The sequence below is a fragment of the Heptranchias perlo genome, chromosome 18 (genome assembly GCF_035084215.1).
Source record: "Heptranchias perlo isolate sHepPer1 chromosome 18, sHepPer1.hap1, whole genome shotgun sequence".
Classification (NCBI taxonomy): Eukaryota; Metazoa; Chordata; class Chondrichthyes; order Hexanchiformes; family Hexanchidae; genus Heptranchias; species Heptranchias perlo.
Window position 1 is genome coordinate 54,933,038 of NC_090342.1, and position 18,311 is coordinate 54,951,348.

An 18,311-nucleotide genomic window follows, 5' to 3' on the forward strand; every position below is an offset into this window, starting at 1 on the left:
TCGCCTGAGTCAGAGAGTCGTGGGTTCAAGCCCCATTCCAGGACATGATCACGTAATCCAGGCTGAGACTTCAGTGCAGTACTGAAGGAGTGCTGCACAGTCGGAGGTGCCGTCTTTCAGATGAGACGTTAAACCGAGGCCCCATCTGCCCTCTCAGGTGGTCGTAAAATTTCCCACCGCACTATTCAAAGAAAAGCAGAGGAGTTCTCCCAGTTTTCCAGCCAACCTTTCCTATTTTTATTTTATGCTTTCCATGTCGAATTTTGCCCGTTGTGCTGCTCTGCACTTGACCAACTCCTATAATCACAGTTATAGAATATTCCATGAATACAATCCATGCCACAGTCCACTTAATACCTTTTTACACAGTGGGACTGAAGTAGTTTTGCAACATGATGTAGCTGCTTGTGTTGTGAATGGACTCTGTTTATGGTTAGGGACGGATTCAGAGATTGGCTGGGAGACTGGAACAACTGTGTGTGGGACTTGACTGTTGACCTAGTTCGGGGTAGGTTCACGCAAGCCGGAAATATGATGTTTAAAGAGCTGAGCCCAGCCTGCCTATAGCCAGAATAAAACAGTGACTCAAAAAGCAACTGGTACACACTCATCTTTCTTGTTGGTGATACAAGAGGCAAATGCACTGATGTACTGTAAAGAGAAAAATTAAACAATCGATAGGTCTGCAGAAAATCCAAAATTAAACGATTCTTATAGTGCTCAGGGATTTGTCTCAAACTCTTAAGTCCTATCCTTCTGATTGATGATATATGGATTATAGATATTGGGAAGTGAAAAAATTGTTTTTCAATATACCAACGCATTTTAGTTATTAAAACTCCAATACTTATATTTAATAATAAACTGCAGTGTAATTGCAGAAACTTGCTGCAGGACGTTTTTGCATCACCTTGTCATGGAGGTCGTGTAGAAGGTCCCGGATGACCAGCTGTCTGTCCTCCCCCTGAATCAGGTCCAGGGGACACGCTGCAAGTATGATCTCTACGAGATGACGCCAAGACTCCAGCATGTGCCGCTTGGCATGGAGGCACTCGCGCAGCTTGTTCCTCTCCACCACGTGCTGCAAGATCGTGTTTATCTCCTGAACAATAGTCACAACATTAGAAAAAGGCATGCTATCTAATCAGCTTGGCAATATGCAAAACAGTTTCCATCCTCCCAACATAATGGGCTGGAGTTTAAAAACAAAGACTGGGATTGCTGGAACAAACCGGAAATGCTCGAAATTCACAGCGGGTCTGTCTGCGTGTGAAAAGTGGCGGGACACAGAGGCTGTATTTTCAGCACTTTTGGTTTTCATTTCATAAGAGATAGACACGGCTGAGGAAATTCCACAGACTAATCGCAAAGATCACAATGCAAACAATCCAAATTAAAAGCACCCCATTCTCTTTTTAGGAAAAGAAAATTTTTGCAGCAAAATAAGTTGCCTTTTTCTACATGCTGTTCTCAGAGTAACTTCTTCCTCACTGAACCCAAAAACTAATGACTTTAGTGGAAGGAATCATACAACTGCAGGCTCAACAGGGACTACTGAACCACCTTGCTTTCACCAACTTTCTCCATTCCTGAACCTCTCCCTTTGACACCAAGTCTTTGCGCTTCACAGCCAATGAAGTACTTCTGAAGTGTAGTCACTGTTGTAATGTAGGAAAATGCAGCAGTCAATGCGTGCACTGCAAGCTCCCACAAACAGCAATGAGATAATGATCCGATAATCTGTTTTTCAGTGATGTTGGTTGAGGGATAAATACTGGCCAGGACACCGGGGGGAGCTTGCCTGCTCTTCTTCAAATAGTGCCATGTAATCCTTTACACCTGCCTGAGAGTGCAATCAGCACTCCCTCAATACAGCAATGAAGTCTCAGCCTGGATTATGTGCTCAAGTCTCTGGAGGGGACTTGTACCCATTACCTTCTGACTCAGAGGAGAGAGTGCTAGCACTGAGCCAAGGCTGACACTTCACGGGCACTAGTCACCCTCTAGTGTCTTACCCAAGCGGCTATTCTCAGTGCGTGAACCTCAACAGCAAGTGTCAGCAAGCTGTTCGATCCAGAGCCCAATTCTAGGTTGACCTAATATCCGCACACGTGAACTGCTGGCAGAGGTCGCTGGATAGTATTCAGGAGTGGGAACAGTGGATGATTGTCCCCCAAAGTCAACTGCAGCACCATGACTGTTGCCCTGCTTGCGATCAGCTAATTCAGTACAGACAAGAAAATTGAACTCGGGAGCTTTTTGATGACCATGATTTAGCTGCTTACTGGATGAAACTGCTGATGATTGTGTGTGTGTGGGGGCGGGGGGTGGAGAGGAGTCCCAGATTACTTTAATAACAAATAGAGAATAATAGAACAGACAAGTAACCCATTGCACAGAAGTGTCTCACCTCCATTAGTAATGGTCTTTGTCCTATAGCTGCCATTCCCTGCAGGGCGTTCACTTCAGCAACGAGCACTCTGTGAAGGAGCTAGAAGGTAAAGCAATTTGCAGTGAAAACATTGACAGTGCTAAGTTATACTGGAGTTTCGATTTTATCATTTAAAAAAAAAATGGTACCCCCAACACCTGATCTGTACTGGGCAGGTATTTTGTATCCTCCGATAGGCATTACTACTACACAAGGGAAAATAGCTGAGGTGCAGTTGCCTTCCTTATGGTTTAGTTACGGAGTGCCTTCTCCCAGGTGGATTGTGACCAAGGCTCGAGAGCCCCATCCATCCTTCCACACACCTTCTCCACCACTAAGGAACCACACATCCCTTCCTCTGTTGGATCCACTGCAGGCCTTAGCTCGTAACCCTGAGCAGGGGCCATCACCGGGTACTGTCAGCCGGAGCCAGCTGAGCCCAGGGCGTATGTTCTGTGGGCAGGAACCACTACTCCCTGAAATGGTGGGACAATTGAGCCAGAACCTGCCTTAGGCAGACCACTGCTGATGATAGACAAGTTACTACATTTGGATGACTATGTTACAATCTAAAACATCATACAGCATTAAGGGGGGAGCTAAACCAGCCTGTGATTGGGATGCTGAGTGTGAGTGGGGAAAAAAAAGACAGCCAGTAGACTATCCCTGTCTTATGACTCAATAATATTTTGGCACTTGGAAAAATTATTTATCTCGGACCATTCCCCACATCAAAGAGTATAAGACCAACTGTTAGACCTTCAAAGCCATTGCCAGTGAGGGGGGAGGAGAGAAATAGAAGGAAATGGAGATGCAATAGTGAGCTAAGATCCAGGATGACTGGTTAGGACTGTGTATGAGACAAGGTGCAAGTGAAGGACAGGTGCATTTACATGGAGAAGGGTGAGTGGGGGAAACAAATCAGCAAATGAGGCAGTCTCCATCCCGGGGAACTGAGTGAAAACCTCTGTCAGGGCTTCAATATGCAAGACTGCCCAACAGGAGCAACTTCCACCTTAAACTAGGTTGGGCCACGTGTGAAAAAGAAAAGCCACCTCGGTTGATATTTTAATTGGTTGATAATTTGTGGAGAGTATTTGGGTCAAAAGAGTCAATTTAACATAAGTCAAACACTCATTTTTCCTCCAAAGAAACAAACGTTATACAACTTCCAAAAGATCACCCTGACAGGCCGTTTGCTGCATCTGCTGTACAGCAACATCCCCAGTCAAACAGGGAATTGCTGGCAAAGGGAGGTGTAGAATGTTCAACTGCTGGTGAGAGTAGATAGAGGGTACCCAAGGGGAGGGGGGCACTAGACATAGAGGGAATGCTAGGAGAGAGAACATGAGAGACAAGGGAAATACTAGAGACAGAACACTAGGGGAGGGAACACCAGATGGAGGGAATGCATGGGGTGGGAACACTACAGACAGAGGGAATGCTAGGGGAAGGAATATGAGAGATAGAGGCAATACTCGAGGAAGGAACATGAAATAGAGGGAATACTAGAGTTAGAGAGAAAACTAGGAGAGGGAATATTACACAACAGGGGTGAACAGGGGAATGCAGGGAATACTAGATCTTTTTTTAAAACAGAAGCATGTAGTGGCAGCATAGTACAAACAGGCAAACAGACTAAATGTGGATATTGGAGAGAGAGAAAAGTATAAAACTGCGAATGCAAGGCTGTTCTAAGGCAGCAGTTACCTTCACATTGCAGACAGTCTGGCCCTGCTGGTTCTTGTGCTCACACTTAGAGATGACCTGTTCAATCTGAGCACGATCAAAGAAGTCCAAATGAAGCTCTTCAGGGGTCTCCTGACGAAAGTCAATAGAATCCAGAATACTCAGGATCTTTCGGCGTACTAAATCAACAGCAACATTCGAATATCAATACTTGCAGGAAACTCCTTTTGATCCACATCCAGTAATTGAGCATTTTTAAAGTCACTGATTGCACTGTGAAGTTTTTGATGGTATGGGTGGATTTTGGCGGTCACATTCATGCAATATTGTCCCATTGTACTTCACTTCATCAATACATACCGATAGAATTTCTGGCAAAAACTGCTACCCCCAATTGATTAATGAGAATATTAACTGGACACATTAAAATTTAAACACACAAAGCTTTTTTTTGTAAGTTCTGTTGAAATATGAACAGCCACATGACACATCCGATAAACATATAAACCTGGTTAAATAACTTCACTGCTCTTGGTCCCAAAATACCACATCCGAAAAGAAAGTTACAAGATTGCAACATGCACAGGCAGGAGAAAAGCAGGGGTCCTGGACCCTGCAGAAACCCCACAGTACTTGATATAAAGGCGGCTCATTTTTCATTGTTCACCAGTATCTACACCAAGACCTCAGCATTATTCTCTGTTGGTTGGTTCTTTCTCCCCCACCCCGCTCCTTTTTTAAAAATAAAGTATCTTTCCCTCCCCCCCCCTCCACCCCTGACCATTGCCAGGTACAATGCGCAGTTTGGTTGCCTTCTGGTACTTCACTCAAATCCACGTGTGAGCCCAGACCACGTGTATGGTCAGGTTACACATCATTTGGGGGGGGGGGGGGGGGGGGGGGGGGGGGTGAATCCTGTGCTCAATTACTATCCGAACATGCACACTTTACACTTTCTAGCAGGGATCACTGCATAATGATCAGGAGTGGATAATGATCCTGATTCCCCCGTCACCCCCACCATCCCCCACACAAACCCACAGGTATTGAGACCAACTGTACTTACCCGTTGTTCCCTGCCTGAAATCAGTTTAGACTTGGGATCGAACTTGTACTATTCTCATCTGTATGGCTTAATGCTGCAACGGTCGCTGGATGACAGTTTACTTTCTCCCAACAAAATGATTTACTGGACTGTGCGTTTTACTATTGTAACATTGCCTCTCAATTTAAAATATATTTAATCCATGCTGTAGCTAGTGACTCCCTCCTATGCCACACATCACTCCCTGCTCAATGGCCAGGCTGCTCTTTCCCAACCTCACCCCAGAAAGGTGACCCATCCACTGTTTCTTTTCTTGAGTGCACTACTGAGGGAGTGCTGCATTGTTGGGAGGTGCTGTCCTTCCAATGAGGCCCCGTCTGCCTGTTCAGGTGGATATTAAAAAAAAATCCTGTGGCACTACATAAAGAAAAGTAAGGAATCTTGGCCAAATACTTCTTTAATCAACACCACCAAAAATAGAATCGATTAGCCGGGCATTCAGCTCCTTCCTGTTTCTGGGATTTTGCTGTGTTGACATGTATCATAGTCAGTGCGCTTCTAATAATTAATCGTATGTGAAGCACTTTGAGACGTTTGACAAATGTGATAAGGTGCTATATAAATGCAAGTCCTTTCTCCTTTGGTAGCATTTGATCTTTGGCATGACGTGCCCTCTAGACAGTAGGGTTGAGGTCAGCAACTCACCGGCACAACCCCAAAATAAATGGCACAGTATGATGGAGCATTAAGGCCAACGCTGAGACTGGCCATCACTACCTAACTGAGCTATGAACCCCACACCTTAGCAAACTCTGTCTTTCCCAACATAGGCTGTGTCTGGCAAGAGTATTTTGAGTTGTCTAACACTAGTGTGAAGTACTGATGGGAACAGGTCTGTCCCTGGTCATGGTAGTGGTGGGAGCAATCACACACAAAAAATACCACACAACATGAAAGTGTGTTGGTTTAAATGTGATTATTCCCATCGTATATTGGTACCAATACACTATACTGATACATGCTGCCACATCATGCAACCTGCTGAATATTCATTTAATTTCCTCTTCTCTCCAACCAGTAACTTACAAGTTTATAGATCTCAAAGCACATGGAGTAGGACACTTAATCGAGGAGATGCAAATACCTTTCGAGGTGGAGTCAAACTGCAGAAACCCAGTGATGGTTCTAGTTTCTTCTTCGAGACTTCCCTCTGCATCAACTGGTGAATAAAGACAGCATCGACATGAAGCAGCAACGAGAACACCACGACATTCATGAACGGCATCAATTAGCTCAAGTGTGGATAAGCAGTCACTCAATTGAACAGTAGGGGAGAGGGAGGATTCAAATGAGACCACTTTGAAGGATTGTTGTGTCCAAAAACATCACGGTCTGCTATCTAAAACTTGCTATCGTAATCAGCTTTTTTTATGAAGGGATGAAAGTAGAATCCCTTGATCAGAGCCTGTTCAATTTATCTGCACTCGGGATGCAGGCAATGCTAGCAAGGCCACATTATTGCCATCTGCTGGCGGCTCTGGGCCTTCTTATGCAATAGCTTCTTAAAAGATCGGAGTGGGGAACTTTGCTTTGGCTGTGCTGCACGGGTAAAAGGTATTTCCATTTAATATCAGGCAGGCAGACACAGCGAAGCTGCAAAAATAAAAGTGTTCTTCGGAGCAACTTTCTGTTGTAATAACTCTTTGTTGGAGTTGAGGGCTCAAGCAGTTTTTAAAATTCATTCTGCTAGCAAGGCCAGCATTTATTGCCCGTTCCTAGTTGCCCTGGTAGAAGGGTGGCTTGCTCAACCACTCTAGAAGGCAGTTAACAGTCTACCACCATGTCACCCAGACACCTCATCAGTGTTCAGCATGAAGTAGAATGGTTAAGGAATAAAACTGCTTGATCCAGAAATTCTGGTAACACAGGGCAGCATGACGGAAATATGAATGCTTTGCTGGTATTGATAAGCCACAGATTAAATTGCCAACTCAAAATTCACCGACTGGTTAATTTTCTTCCATTTATTGCATCTGGCTGTGGTACAACTCCGTGGATCCTTGCAACCCTCCAGTACCTCACCTCAGTAAATCCAGACAAGGATTGCCAGCAAGCTCTGTGACAGTGGAGGCCTCACAGCAGAGTCCAATTCTGAGGTCACCTTATACCTCTCTCTCTCTTTCCCAACCCAACCCCCCTCCCACCCCGAAACAATGCAACGGGGGCCACTGCATAGAGATCAAAAGCAGGAACCTAGCATGATTTGTACTGTCCCTAACCCAGGAGCGCTGGGATCAACTGTCATGCTGCTGCCAAGACCAACGTCAATTATTTTTAAATAGTTCACTGTTTCTTTGAGTTAAATGTGGACGATCAACTAGGACCTCAGAGTGCTGGGCACCAAGCAACATGTAGAGCATTCAAAGTTTTTTTTGAGAAAGATAAATTATATGTTGTACATTCTCAATTACATATTTAACACAACACAGGCATTTTAACGGGCTTGAGGTGGTGTAAGTTTCAATGGGGACAGCTGGTATATCTGGAAGTTTCCAAATTAAACAAGTGTGAATTTCTAGTCTTCAATTAACTTTTATTCTGGGTATTCGTTCCTTTTCACAGATTGTTCCGCAAAATATATTTTCAAGCTATGCCATTTCATTGCCCCCCCCACCACCCCCCTCCTTTCCTGACTCTTGCAGGGTACAGATCCTTGGGCACCAGATATCCTCAAGTACCATCCCCAACTGGCCTTTCTTCAGCGAGTATTGAAAGGCTATTCTAACAGGGAGGCATCACCACCACATTAAATCCAGTCCTCGCCCAACTACCATATGTGGATAGGAGTCACAGGATAGTGATCAGGATTCTCTCTTCCTTCACAAAGCTCAGGATGCTGAGGCTAATTATAAACCCCAACCTCCCCCCCCACCAAAGTCCAGCCAAGGTCACCTGGCTCAGCAGAGCCCAGTGACTGAATCTAGGGCATCGGGGATCTGTATGGCTCAGATCCACATTAGACGGGCAGAGCCCTTGGTTTCTATTTCATTAGATGGAGGGTACTGTCTGGATTTGAAAGCCCATGACACAAGGGTGATATCTCCAGATTAAGCTCGGCAGTAGAGTTGGGGAGAATCCGGCAGCTCTCTGGAGTGAGTACAGTTAAACTACATGAAAAGTGGCTGGATTGTCTCGCTGCGCTAAACCAGAACGCTCACACAATGATCCTCAAACAAACAAGAGACGCAAAACTTAAAATCTATATGAAGAGACTGGAGAATCTGGGTTTGTTCTCCTTAGAGCAGAGAAGGTTAAAGGGAGAGTTAATAGAGATGTTCAAAATTATGAAGGGTTTTGATAGAGTAAATAAAGAGAAATTGTCTCCACTGGTAGGTGGGTCAGTAACTAGAGATTGAAGATAATTGGCGAAAGAACCAGAGGGAAGGAGGAGAACTTTTTTTTAACGCAGCGAATTGTAATGATCTGGAACGCACTGCCTGAAAGGGCGGTGGAAGCAGATTCAATAATTTTCAAAAGGGAATTGGATATACACTTGAAAAGGAAAATTTTGCAGACTCTGGGGAAAGAGCAGGGGGAGCGGGACTATTAGGATAGCTCGTTCAAAGAGCCGGCACAGGCACAATGGGACGAATGGTCTCCTTCTGTGCTGTATGCTTCTATCTTCCCCACACATATTCAGAAGCACTTACCGGTGTAGGATCGAAGTGGCACATCATCGAGCAGCAGATGGAGGAGACGCTGTGTGTGAGAACGCTGCCGATTTAGAGATGTTACACGCAGTTCAATCCCAGCAGTCTTCATCAGCCAGGACATCTGGTTCAAGGCTGAGATTTCATGGCCTGCGGAGAGGAATTCTTCCAGCTTTGAATGAAGTTATAACTTATTTTGACATACAAACGTCCATATTTAACACAAAGGTAGCGGTGAAAGGAGAGACCATCGGGCATTGACTGAAAATGAGAGCCAAGTCTTTTATCGTAATTAGAACAGGAGAGAGAATGGAGAAAAAAAGACAGAGAGGGAGAGAGAAGGAAAAAGGGAGAGAGGGGAAGTGCGCGCACGGGCTAAAGTGAGAAAGAAAGCATGAGAGAGAAGACAGAGCACAAACTTCAGACTCTCTTACCTTTAACTGCAAAGGGCAGATGTTGGAGCTGAGAGAAGAGAAAATCCTGGCTTGTTCTCAAGTATCGCATGGTTGGTCCGGAGGTATCAGAGTATGCACACAGCTGGTAAATCACCTAGAGGAGAACAACAGTTATTTGGCACCTAGGAGAAAGAATTCCACATTATTTAGGTTTGACTGAATGGGATGCGATAACTCTGACAGCAAAACTTTTTTTTAATAACAAGGACCTACTTCACTGGTCACTTGGGCAACATTTTCTCCACTCTTCCCACAACAACACTGACTCAGTGAGGTATGGTTCTAGAGGTTGGCTGTCCTCTGGTGTCTCTCGTAAGTGGCCAGTCTTCATGCAGAAGCCCAGATGGTGAAAGTCAACAGGTCATTCGTCTGTACAGGGCATCAAAACTGAACCTTAGCCTGTTCCGCCTGATGCCCATAAATGCATGTACTCAACGGGAGGTCTGTTCTTTCTCCTGCCTAGCTCAAGGACGTTGATTTGGCCTACTCCAACTCACATCAATATCAACTGGCACTTGTTAGGTCAGCACAGGCTGGAGATCAAATCAGGGAAGGGGGCATTCTGGTGTGTGTAGCTTTGTACTAAATGAGGGTGTGCCGTTACAAACTAGGCCATTAGAGAAACAGAGAACCAAGGGGAGAATCAGATCAGGGAAATGGGATTAAATTAACAAGGGACAATCGAGAGTGATTACAGGGTGAGAGCAGTCTATCACAATCTGAAAATTAATTTGCTCTTGTCACATAACCTCTCCTCTCTGATTTTTTTCCCCTTTACACTGTTGATGTCTGCACTTAATCCACAATATACTCTGCCACATGATAACCAGGGCTAATCTTTGTGGCCTGCCTTTGCTATCGTCAGTTAGCCAAGTAGCCACAGCCATCCTGCACCAGTGATGCAATAGACTCTATCTTCTCCACATTTTTTCCCTTCCTGGTCCCCTGAAGGAACAGGCTCTTGCTGGGGTAGGGCAGCAACAGGCACCATTCCCTCTCCAGCATCTCACCCAAGAGATCCTAAAGAATGTCAGAAGTCTCTTCAAGTGTGAAGGATGTCACAGCTGATCCCAATCCTGTCCATACCCGATGTTCACACATAAACGTATTTCCCAGAAGAGGGACCTGGATAGCATCAGGCATAGGAGCTCTGGCTAATGGTCCCCTTCCCTCGCCTGGGGTGCTCAGGCTATTTGCATCACTGATGTTAGAGCTAATGTACGCTGTCGATGAGATAGGAACATAGGAACAGGAGTAGGCCATTCAGTCCCTCGAACCTGCTCTCCCATCCAATTAGATCATGGCTAGTCTGCACATCAACTCCATTTACCAGCTTAGCTCTATATCCCTTGATATCCTTACCTAATAAAAATCTATCGATCACATTATAGGAACACAATGCTAGACTGAACTTATGTGAGGCCAAAGCCCATTTCAACTGGAAAGAGACTCTTCCAAAAATCAGTAACGAACTAAGGGCACTGTATATTGAGCTGTCTCATTGAAACAGATACAATCAATCCAGCCACACAGTATTTCTCTCAAGCAGGAGATGGGAAAGGCAAGGTCATTCCTACCTGATAGCAAAGTTCAGCTAAATGTGGGGACTCCTTGACAGCGAAGGGTCCATTCCTTCCTTCAGTGCCCTTCTCAAGAATATTCAAAATGGAGTGAAGGCAGGTTCGTGGACAACCAAGAACTCCTTATTTATATTAAAAAAAATTCAAGTTAGCAAAAAACTAAATAGATTCCAACATTCCACAAACTCATGGTTCAATCAGAAACAGCAACACAGTTCACTGTTGCAGCTGCAGTTTGTTTCTGTTAAATGAATATTTAAAAATACAAGTCTGCCCATGAATACCTTGCACTACTGGAGTGACTCAATGATGCTGGCCTCCATCCCTGGGATTAGGTTCACTGTGAGAAAGTTGGATCTGCCCCAAGCCTAATGAATAGGACTAAAGTGCAGATAGGTAGTTTGTAGATCAGATGGGGAAAGGGGATGGCAAAATATAAAGCACCCAACGTAGCAAAAGTGACAGGGCCAAAGAGCTGAAAGAAATGGCAGAGATCTTGTAGGGAGCTTCGCCAGATATTTTCAACAGTTCGCAGTGATCTGGGAGACGTGCACATGTGATCTCCTTATTCAAAAAGGGATTGAAGTTAAATCTCTCTATGGTAGGAAAGATAACAGGAAGTGTCATAAGGGATGCTAAACATTTAGAACGTACAAAGGTTATCCAATAGAGGTTCAGATGAGAGGACTTTTGACAAGCCCTCAATGATAGTGTAGTGTTTATGTAACTGGACTAGTAATCCATAGGCCTGGACTACTAATTTAGAGAACGGGAGTTCAAATCCCATCATGGCAGTTTGAGAATTCGAATTAAAAAAAATCTGGAAATAAAAAGCTGGTATAAGTAAAAGTGACTATGAAGCTATCGGATTGTTGTAAAAACCCAACTGATTCATGAATATCCTAGGCGTCAGCCATGGCTCAGTGGTAGCACTCGCGCCACTGAGTCAGAAGGTCGTGGGTTCAAGGCCCACTCCAGAGACTTGAGTACATAATCTAGGCTGACACTTAGTGCAGCACTCCCTCAGTACTGCACTGATCGGAGGCGCCGTCTTTCGGTAAACCAAGGCCCCTTCTGCATTCTCAAGATACTTGGCACGATTCAAAGACCAGGGGAGTTCTCTCAGTCAATATTTATCCCTCAACCAACATCTAAATCAGGTTATTATAGTAATTTATTTCACTCGTGTGCAAATTGGCTATGGCTTTACAACAGTGACGATACTTCAAAAGTACTTGATTGGCTGTAAAGCACTTTGGGACGAATTGAGGTCATGAAAGGCACTATAGAAATTCAAGTTCTTTCTTCTTTAGGGAAGGAAACCTGGCGTCCTTACCCAGTCCAGCCTATACGTGACTCCAGTCTACACCAATGTGATTGGCTCTTATCTGCCCTCTGAAGTAACCTAGCGAGCCACTCAGTTCCATCAAACTGATGCAAAGAATAAGAACAAGCACCTTCACCAAACAAATTGCAGCAGTTTAAAAAAAAAGCCCACCACCACCTTCTTAGGGCAATTAGGGATGGGCAATAAATGTCAGCCTTGCCAATGACATCCATATTCCCAAGAATGAATTAAAAAAAGTACTTTTTTTACTTAAAAGTGATCACTGACTGCTCCCTTACAGGTTCAATGCTATGGTCAGGAGGCTGCAGCCAGCTTGGGCTGTATTGTCCAGACCACCATTACAAATCTAGGATCAAAGTAGTTGGATTATAGAAGGCTTTGGGAAGACCTCATTTGGAGCACTGCATTCAGTTTTGATTCCTCCCTCCCCCAAGGAAGAACACTGTGACTGAAGAAGGTGCAGAGAAGAGCAACAGGAATGATTTTTCTGGCTTGAGCTACAAAAACAGATTCCTAGTGCTTGATCTAGGTGTTTAAGATTATTAAAGGCAATAGGGTCAGGGGTACAGAACAACACAAGTAGATAGTGTGTTTGAGGTGATGGAGATAGGTAGAGCTAGGGGCCACTCTGAGGAAGTAGAGGGTGAGGTTTAATGTCCAGAAGTTTTACTCTTCTCAGAGGTTGTATAGTGAGTAGTCTGGGCACTAAAGTCCTGTGAAACAGGATTGCAGAGGAGGTAGTGAAGACTGATTTCTAACAGTCCTTCAAGGTGATGATAGATGCCTTCTGTAAGAAGAAGAGGTGATCACAACATATGGAAGGTGGAAGTAAATAATTATGGATAATAAGTAATGGGTTCGAGGACACCTTGAGACTTGCTTGTTCGCTCAATGGGGGGTCAGAGAAGAATGTCTGACAGAGGACTCTTGAATTGGCTATAGGTCTCTAATATCATGCCTCTCCCAAGTGGTGGGAAAAAGGGAGGGTCGGTATAATGGGATAAAATCATCCAAGAATGAGTGCAAGAACATATAGGATTCATGGCCTTTGCTCATCCCTCATATATAGGCAAATCCAGCCAAGATTGATAACATGGAAGTCTCCTAGGGTGCAAATGTCCCACACAAAATGAGTTGGGGAGGTCTCAATCAACTTGCTAGGGAGCAAGGGTCCACAACAGGAAATTGGCAGTCTTACTCAGAGAGGTCAAAGGATAGCTGGTGTAGGAAATGGAAAACTGTCACCCTGGTGCTGTAAGGACAGCTCTTCTGAGTTTTGGGAAAGGGTGGTAGAAGTGTGGAATTCTCTCCCGTAAAAAGCAATAGATGCTAGCTCAATTAATAATTTTAAACCTGAGATTGATAGATTTTTGCCAGCCAAGGATATTGAGGGATATGAAGCCAAGGTGGTTAAATGGAGTTAGGATACAGATCAGCTATGATCTCACTGAATGGCGGAACAGACTCGAGGGGCTGAATGGCCTACTCCTGATCCTATGTTCTATCCAATTATTCATTGCCAGACTTGGGAGTGCTTGAAGCTCTCAAGAGACCTTGCATGCCCAGGAGAGAGGGGGAAAGCACGCAGGTGCACAGAAGGGGGGGGGGGGAAGAGAGTATGGCTGTGCAAGGAGGTATGAATGCAGGTGCATGGGCAGAAGTGTACGCAAGGGAGCGAGCAGAAGAGCAGGGAGAGCATGCTATTGTCCCGGAAGCTTTTGAGAGGTGCTGTTGCTGACGTACATCACCGTCTCAGCTTATTATTAAATAAACCGTTACGTAGAATTACATAGAATTTTACAGCACAGAAGCAGGCCATTCGGCCAAACTGGTCCATGCCGGTGTTTATGCTCCGCACGAGCCTCCTCCCACCTTACTTCATCTCACCCTATGAGCATATCCTTCTATTTCTTTCTCCCTCACGTACTTAACTAGCTTCCCTTTAAATGCATCTATGCTGGTCGCCTCAACTACTCAAGGTGGTAGCGAGTTCCACATTTTAACCACTCTCTGGGTAAAGAAGTTTCTTCTTAATTCCCTATTGGATTTATGAGTGACTATCTTATATTTATGGCTCCTGGTTTTGGTCTCACCCACAAGTGGAAATATCTTCTCTACATCTACCCTATCGAACCCATTCATAATTTTAAAGACCTCCATCAGGTCACCGCTCAGTCTTTTTTTTAAAAGAGAAAAGAGCCCCAACCTGTTCAGTCTTCACTGATAGTTATAACCTTTCTGTTCTATATTCATCATAAGAACATAAGAAATAGGAGGAGTCGGCCATATGGCCACTCGAGCCTGCTCCGTCATTCAATAAAATCATTGCTGATCTTCGACCTCAATTCCACCTTCCCGCCTGATAGCTGTGTTCAAAGCTTTGTCTGGAAGAAGCTGAAGACTCTTGTGCTTACATGGATCTTTACAAACTAAAAGCAACAAGGTTGAGTGCGTTAGCAGATGCGTGGCGGAACAAGAGAAAATCTGCTTTTTTGAAGTAGAGAAACAGAATATTTTTGTCAAGTTGCTTATGTACGAGGAATAAGACGGAACTTGAAGTTACCTGGATCTTGCAGATTGGTGCTATTCACTGGCTTTCGCAGCTCGTAACCCAGCAAGTAGAATGCCAGGTTGGGTGCTCTCAGGTCCAGGGAGGTTATCAGCAAGCTCAGGATGTGGATCTTTGTGTTGTGTCTGACCAGGGCACATTTCTTCTCTGGTACAGCGCCTGTGATGAGGAAACACTTGTGGACACAACAGAATTTTTTTTTGCCAAATAACAGTGGGTACATGGATAGGAGTCAAATATCGCGGGGCAAACAGCAGTGGGAAAAAGGGCAGTGGGAGCAGAAACTGGAGTCAGGAGCCAGAGTAACAGGAGCCAGGGCAGCGGGAACAGTAACTGGGAGTCAGGAGCCAGAATAACAGGAGCCAAGACAGTGGGAGTAGGGACTGGAGGCAGAAGACAGAGTAACAGGAGTGAGGGAAGTGGGAGCAGAAACTGGAGTCAGGAGACAGAGTAATAGGAGCCAGAGTAACAGGAGCCAGGGCAGCGGGAACAGTAACTGGAGTCAGGAGACAGATAGTAAAGAGAAGCAGAGAGTAACAAGAGGCAAGGCAAAGAACAGCAGGAGCCAAGGCAGTGGGAGTCAGGAAGTAGAGAGCAGCAGTAGCTGGGATGGTTTGTAACACATTCTGCACAAATTGTGTTGACTGGTGACTACACCACTTGTGTCTGAAATACATAGGGGAAAAGTAAAGCACTCCAGATTTAAAGACCCGATGTAGAACAGACACCCATTCGGTTATATGCGGTGTATTTACAATTTGGAACTATAGTTAGGTGTTGTCAGACTGAAATCAAAATACATTTCTTCCCAGAGACATGAAGTCACACTGATCTGCCAATACCAATATAAATACTAACCCAGTTGGAGGTGAATTCTCTGATGTCTTCCTATGTTGTTTTTGTTTTTAATCCCCACATCCCTCTCCCATAACAGTACCTACCATCTTCAGCCTGCATCATTTCCTCAGCATCTTCGCTGTCCAAGCATTCCACAAAACCAGACATCAACATCTGATTGACAGCCTACGCAAAGGACAAGAATGAATCGTTGTTAGAGGGAGACACACTTTAGCCCCTTCCTCAGCATGACATGGAGACACACACATGCAAACACACACAATGCACATATAAATACAAACAGAAATAAAAGATTCCATTTTTATCCTTATACTGTAGATTCTTTCACAGACACTGCATAAAATATGGGGAGTGGCTATGTGCTGGCTTAGAATTAGTACTTATTACTTATTCTACTGTTCTGTTTTAAACTTTTTTTGTGTGAATTTCTTAATGTCAGCAACAAACATTCCCAGGTCAGGTACACCATGGATTAGAAACAGAGTACAGTTCCCCCTACACTGTCCTGTTAAACACTCCCAGGGCAGTTGCAGCAGGGTTAGATACAGAGTAATGCTCCCTCTACATTGCTTTATGTATCCCAGCCTCAACTTCAGAAGTGCGCCATCTACTGCATTAGTGTAACATCTTTCTATACCAGCCACCCTGTGTCTATTCTGAAGCGAAACTGCCAAATTTGAGGAAAATTAGTGCCACATCAGGACAGTTTTGTGACACTTTGCTCACTAGGAACTGGACTGTAGTAACCCTAAAGCTAACAGACAGAGGAAACATTGACCCCCATCAGCTGGAATTGAATTTAAGCCCAGGTGCCGGAAGAGAAGGGCTAAGCATTTAACTCACTGCATCACAGAGCCTCTCTGAGGCTGCACAGTTTACAAGAGATATAGCTTTCAGGTCGAAGGCAATTCACAGCCACGGATGAGTGAAACTCATGTGAAATTTTCCAGCTGTACGTGGCACAGGTTTTGAAGCAGATCATCGCAGTCACACAGCTGTGTGCCTCACCTGGTCCTGAGTGAAGTCTCCCACCATCTTCACCTGGATGTTGGGATAGCGTGAGATGTAGCAAAGAATCTTGGCACTTTCAAAAGCCAGATCAGGGTTGGTGTTCCCATGGTACAGGTAGCTGTGGAACAGGAGGAGCAGTTGAGGAAGGGTAAGAATTTTTAACCCAACGTTTAACACTGGAATTCAATGGCCAACTCTCTCAACATCCCAAAACAAATCACAAGTTTCTAAATGTGGTGCCCAGCTGGTTCTAGTGAATGAAATTTCAGACTTTGAGTGAGTACTTGACCGAGAGCACATCCACGGCACTGTGGGGCATACATCTGTACAGGGGAGCACAGCGAAATGTAGAAATGCAGTGGTCACAGGGGGATAGGCAGGCGTTTCTGCAACCGCCGAAGTGAGTCCTACATGGGGTGTTGCCTCCCTGGATCCAGGTTAAAGAGCATCAATGAAAGTGTGCAGAACATTTTGGGGGGGGGGGGGGGGGAAGCCAGAAGTTGTGGTCCATGTTGAAACCAATGACATAGGAAGGAAAAGGGTCCAGGTCCTATAGATAGTTTCAGGAGTTAGGGAGGAAGTTAAACAGCAGGACCTCAAAGGTGGTAATCCTGATTACTCCCACTGCCACGTGCTAGTGAGTATAGGAACAGTAGGATAACACAGGTTAACGGTGGCCGGAAAGATGGTGCAGGAGGGAGGGCTTCAGGTTCCTGGGGCATTGGGACCAGTTCTGGGGTAGGAGGGTGATGTACAAGATGGACAAGTTGTGCCTCAACAGGGCTGGGACCAATGTCCTCACGGGGAGGATATCTAATGCTGTGGGAGAGGGTTTAAACTAATTTCTCACGGGGAGGGGCACCAGGATGAAGCATTACAGAGGACAGTAAGTGAACAGAGGACTGGGAGAGACAAAGTAGTTCAGAAATAGGAGAGATCAGACAGGGAAGAAATTCAAAGCAGACTAAGGCGGGTTTGGAGTGCATGTACGTAAATACATGGAGCATGACAAATAAGGTTGGTGAGCTGCAGGCACAAATTGCCACATGGGCTTATGATATAGTGGCACTAACTGAGACCTGGCTCAAACAAGGGAAGGATTGGGAATTTAATATTCCTGGCTACAAGGTATTCAGGAAAGATAGGAAGGAAAAAAAAAGGATGGGGGCTGGCAGTATTGACCAAAGATACTGTTACAGCACTGGAAAGCGATGATGTACTTGAGGATTCAAAGACAGAATCCATTTGGTTAGAATTAAGGAATAGGAGAGGAGTTATTATGCTACTGGGTGTATATTGCAGGCCACCAAATAGTAGGGAGGAAGTAGAGGGGTAAATGTGCAGGCAAATTGCAGAAAGATGCAAGAACTTTAGAGTAGTGATAATGGGGGACATCAATTATCCCAATATAGACTGGGAAAATAACAGTGTAAAGGGTAAAGATGGGAGGGAATTCTTGAAATGTGTACAAGAGAACTTTCCAGCCCAACAAGGAAGGAAGCAGTGCTGGATCTAGTTCTGGGGAATGAAGTGGGGCAGGTGGAGCATGTTTCAGTGGGGGAGCATTTGGGAAACTGATCACAATATCATTACGTTTAGAATAGTTATGGAAAAG

General features: G+C 44.8%; 1 protein-coding gene across 1 annotated transcript in view; it reads right to left on the reverse strand.

Moving 5' to 3' along the window:
- Positions 1 to 18,311, reverse strand: part of nup205 (nucleoporin 205) — a 92,540-nt gene that overhangs the window by 26,622 nt on the left and 47,607 nt on the right. Inside the window, exons 19-28 of the mRNA XM_067999924.1 lie at positions 16,694 to 16,814; positions 15,769 to 15,850; positions 14,822 to 14,986; positions 10,908 to 11,032; positions 9,310 to 9,424; positions 8,876 to 9,025; positions 6,310 to 6,384; positions 4,142 to 4,299; positions 2,411 to 2,491; positions 911 to 1,102 (exon numbers count right to left, since the gene is read on the reverse strand). Of these exons, the coding sequence (XP_067856025.1) occupies positions 911 to 1,102; positions 2,411 to 2,491; positions 4,142 to 4,299; positions 6,310 to 6,384; positions 8,876 to 9,025; positions 9,310 to 9,424; positions 10,908 to 11,032; positions 14,822 to 14,986; positions 15,769 to 15,850; positions 16,694 to 16,814 (1,264 nt within the window). The remainder of the gene's footprint in view (positions 1 to 910; positions 1,103 to 2,410; positions 2,492 to 4,141; positions 4,300 to 6,309; positions 6,385 to 8,875; positions 9,026 to 9,309; positions 9,425 to 10,907; positions 11,033 to 14,821; positions 14,987 to 15,768; positions 15,851 to 16,693; positions 16,815 to 18,311) is intronic.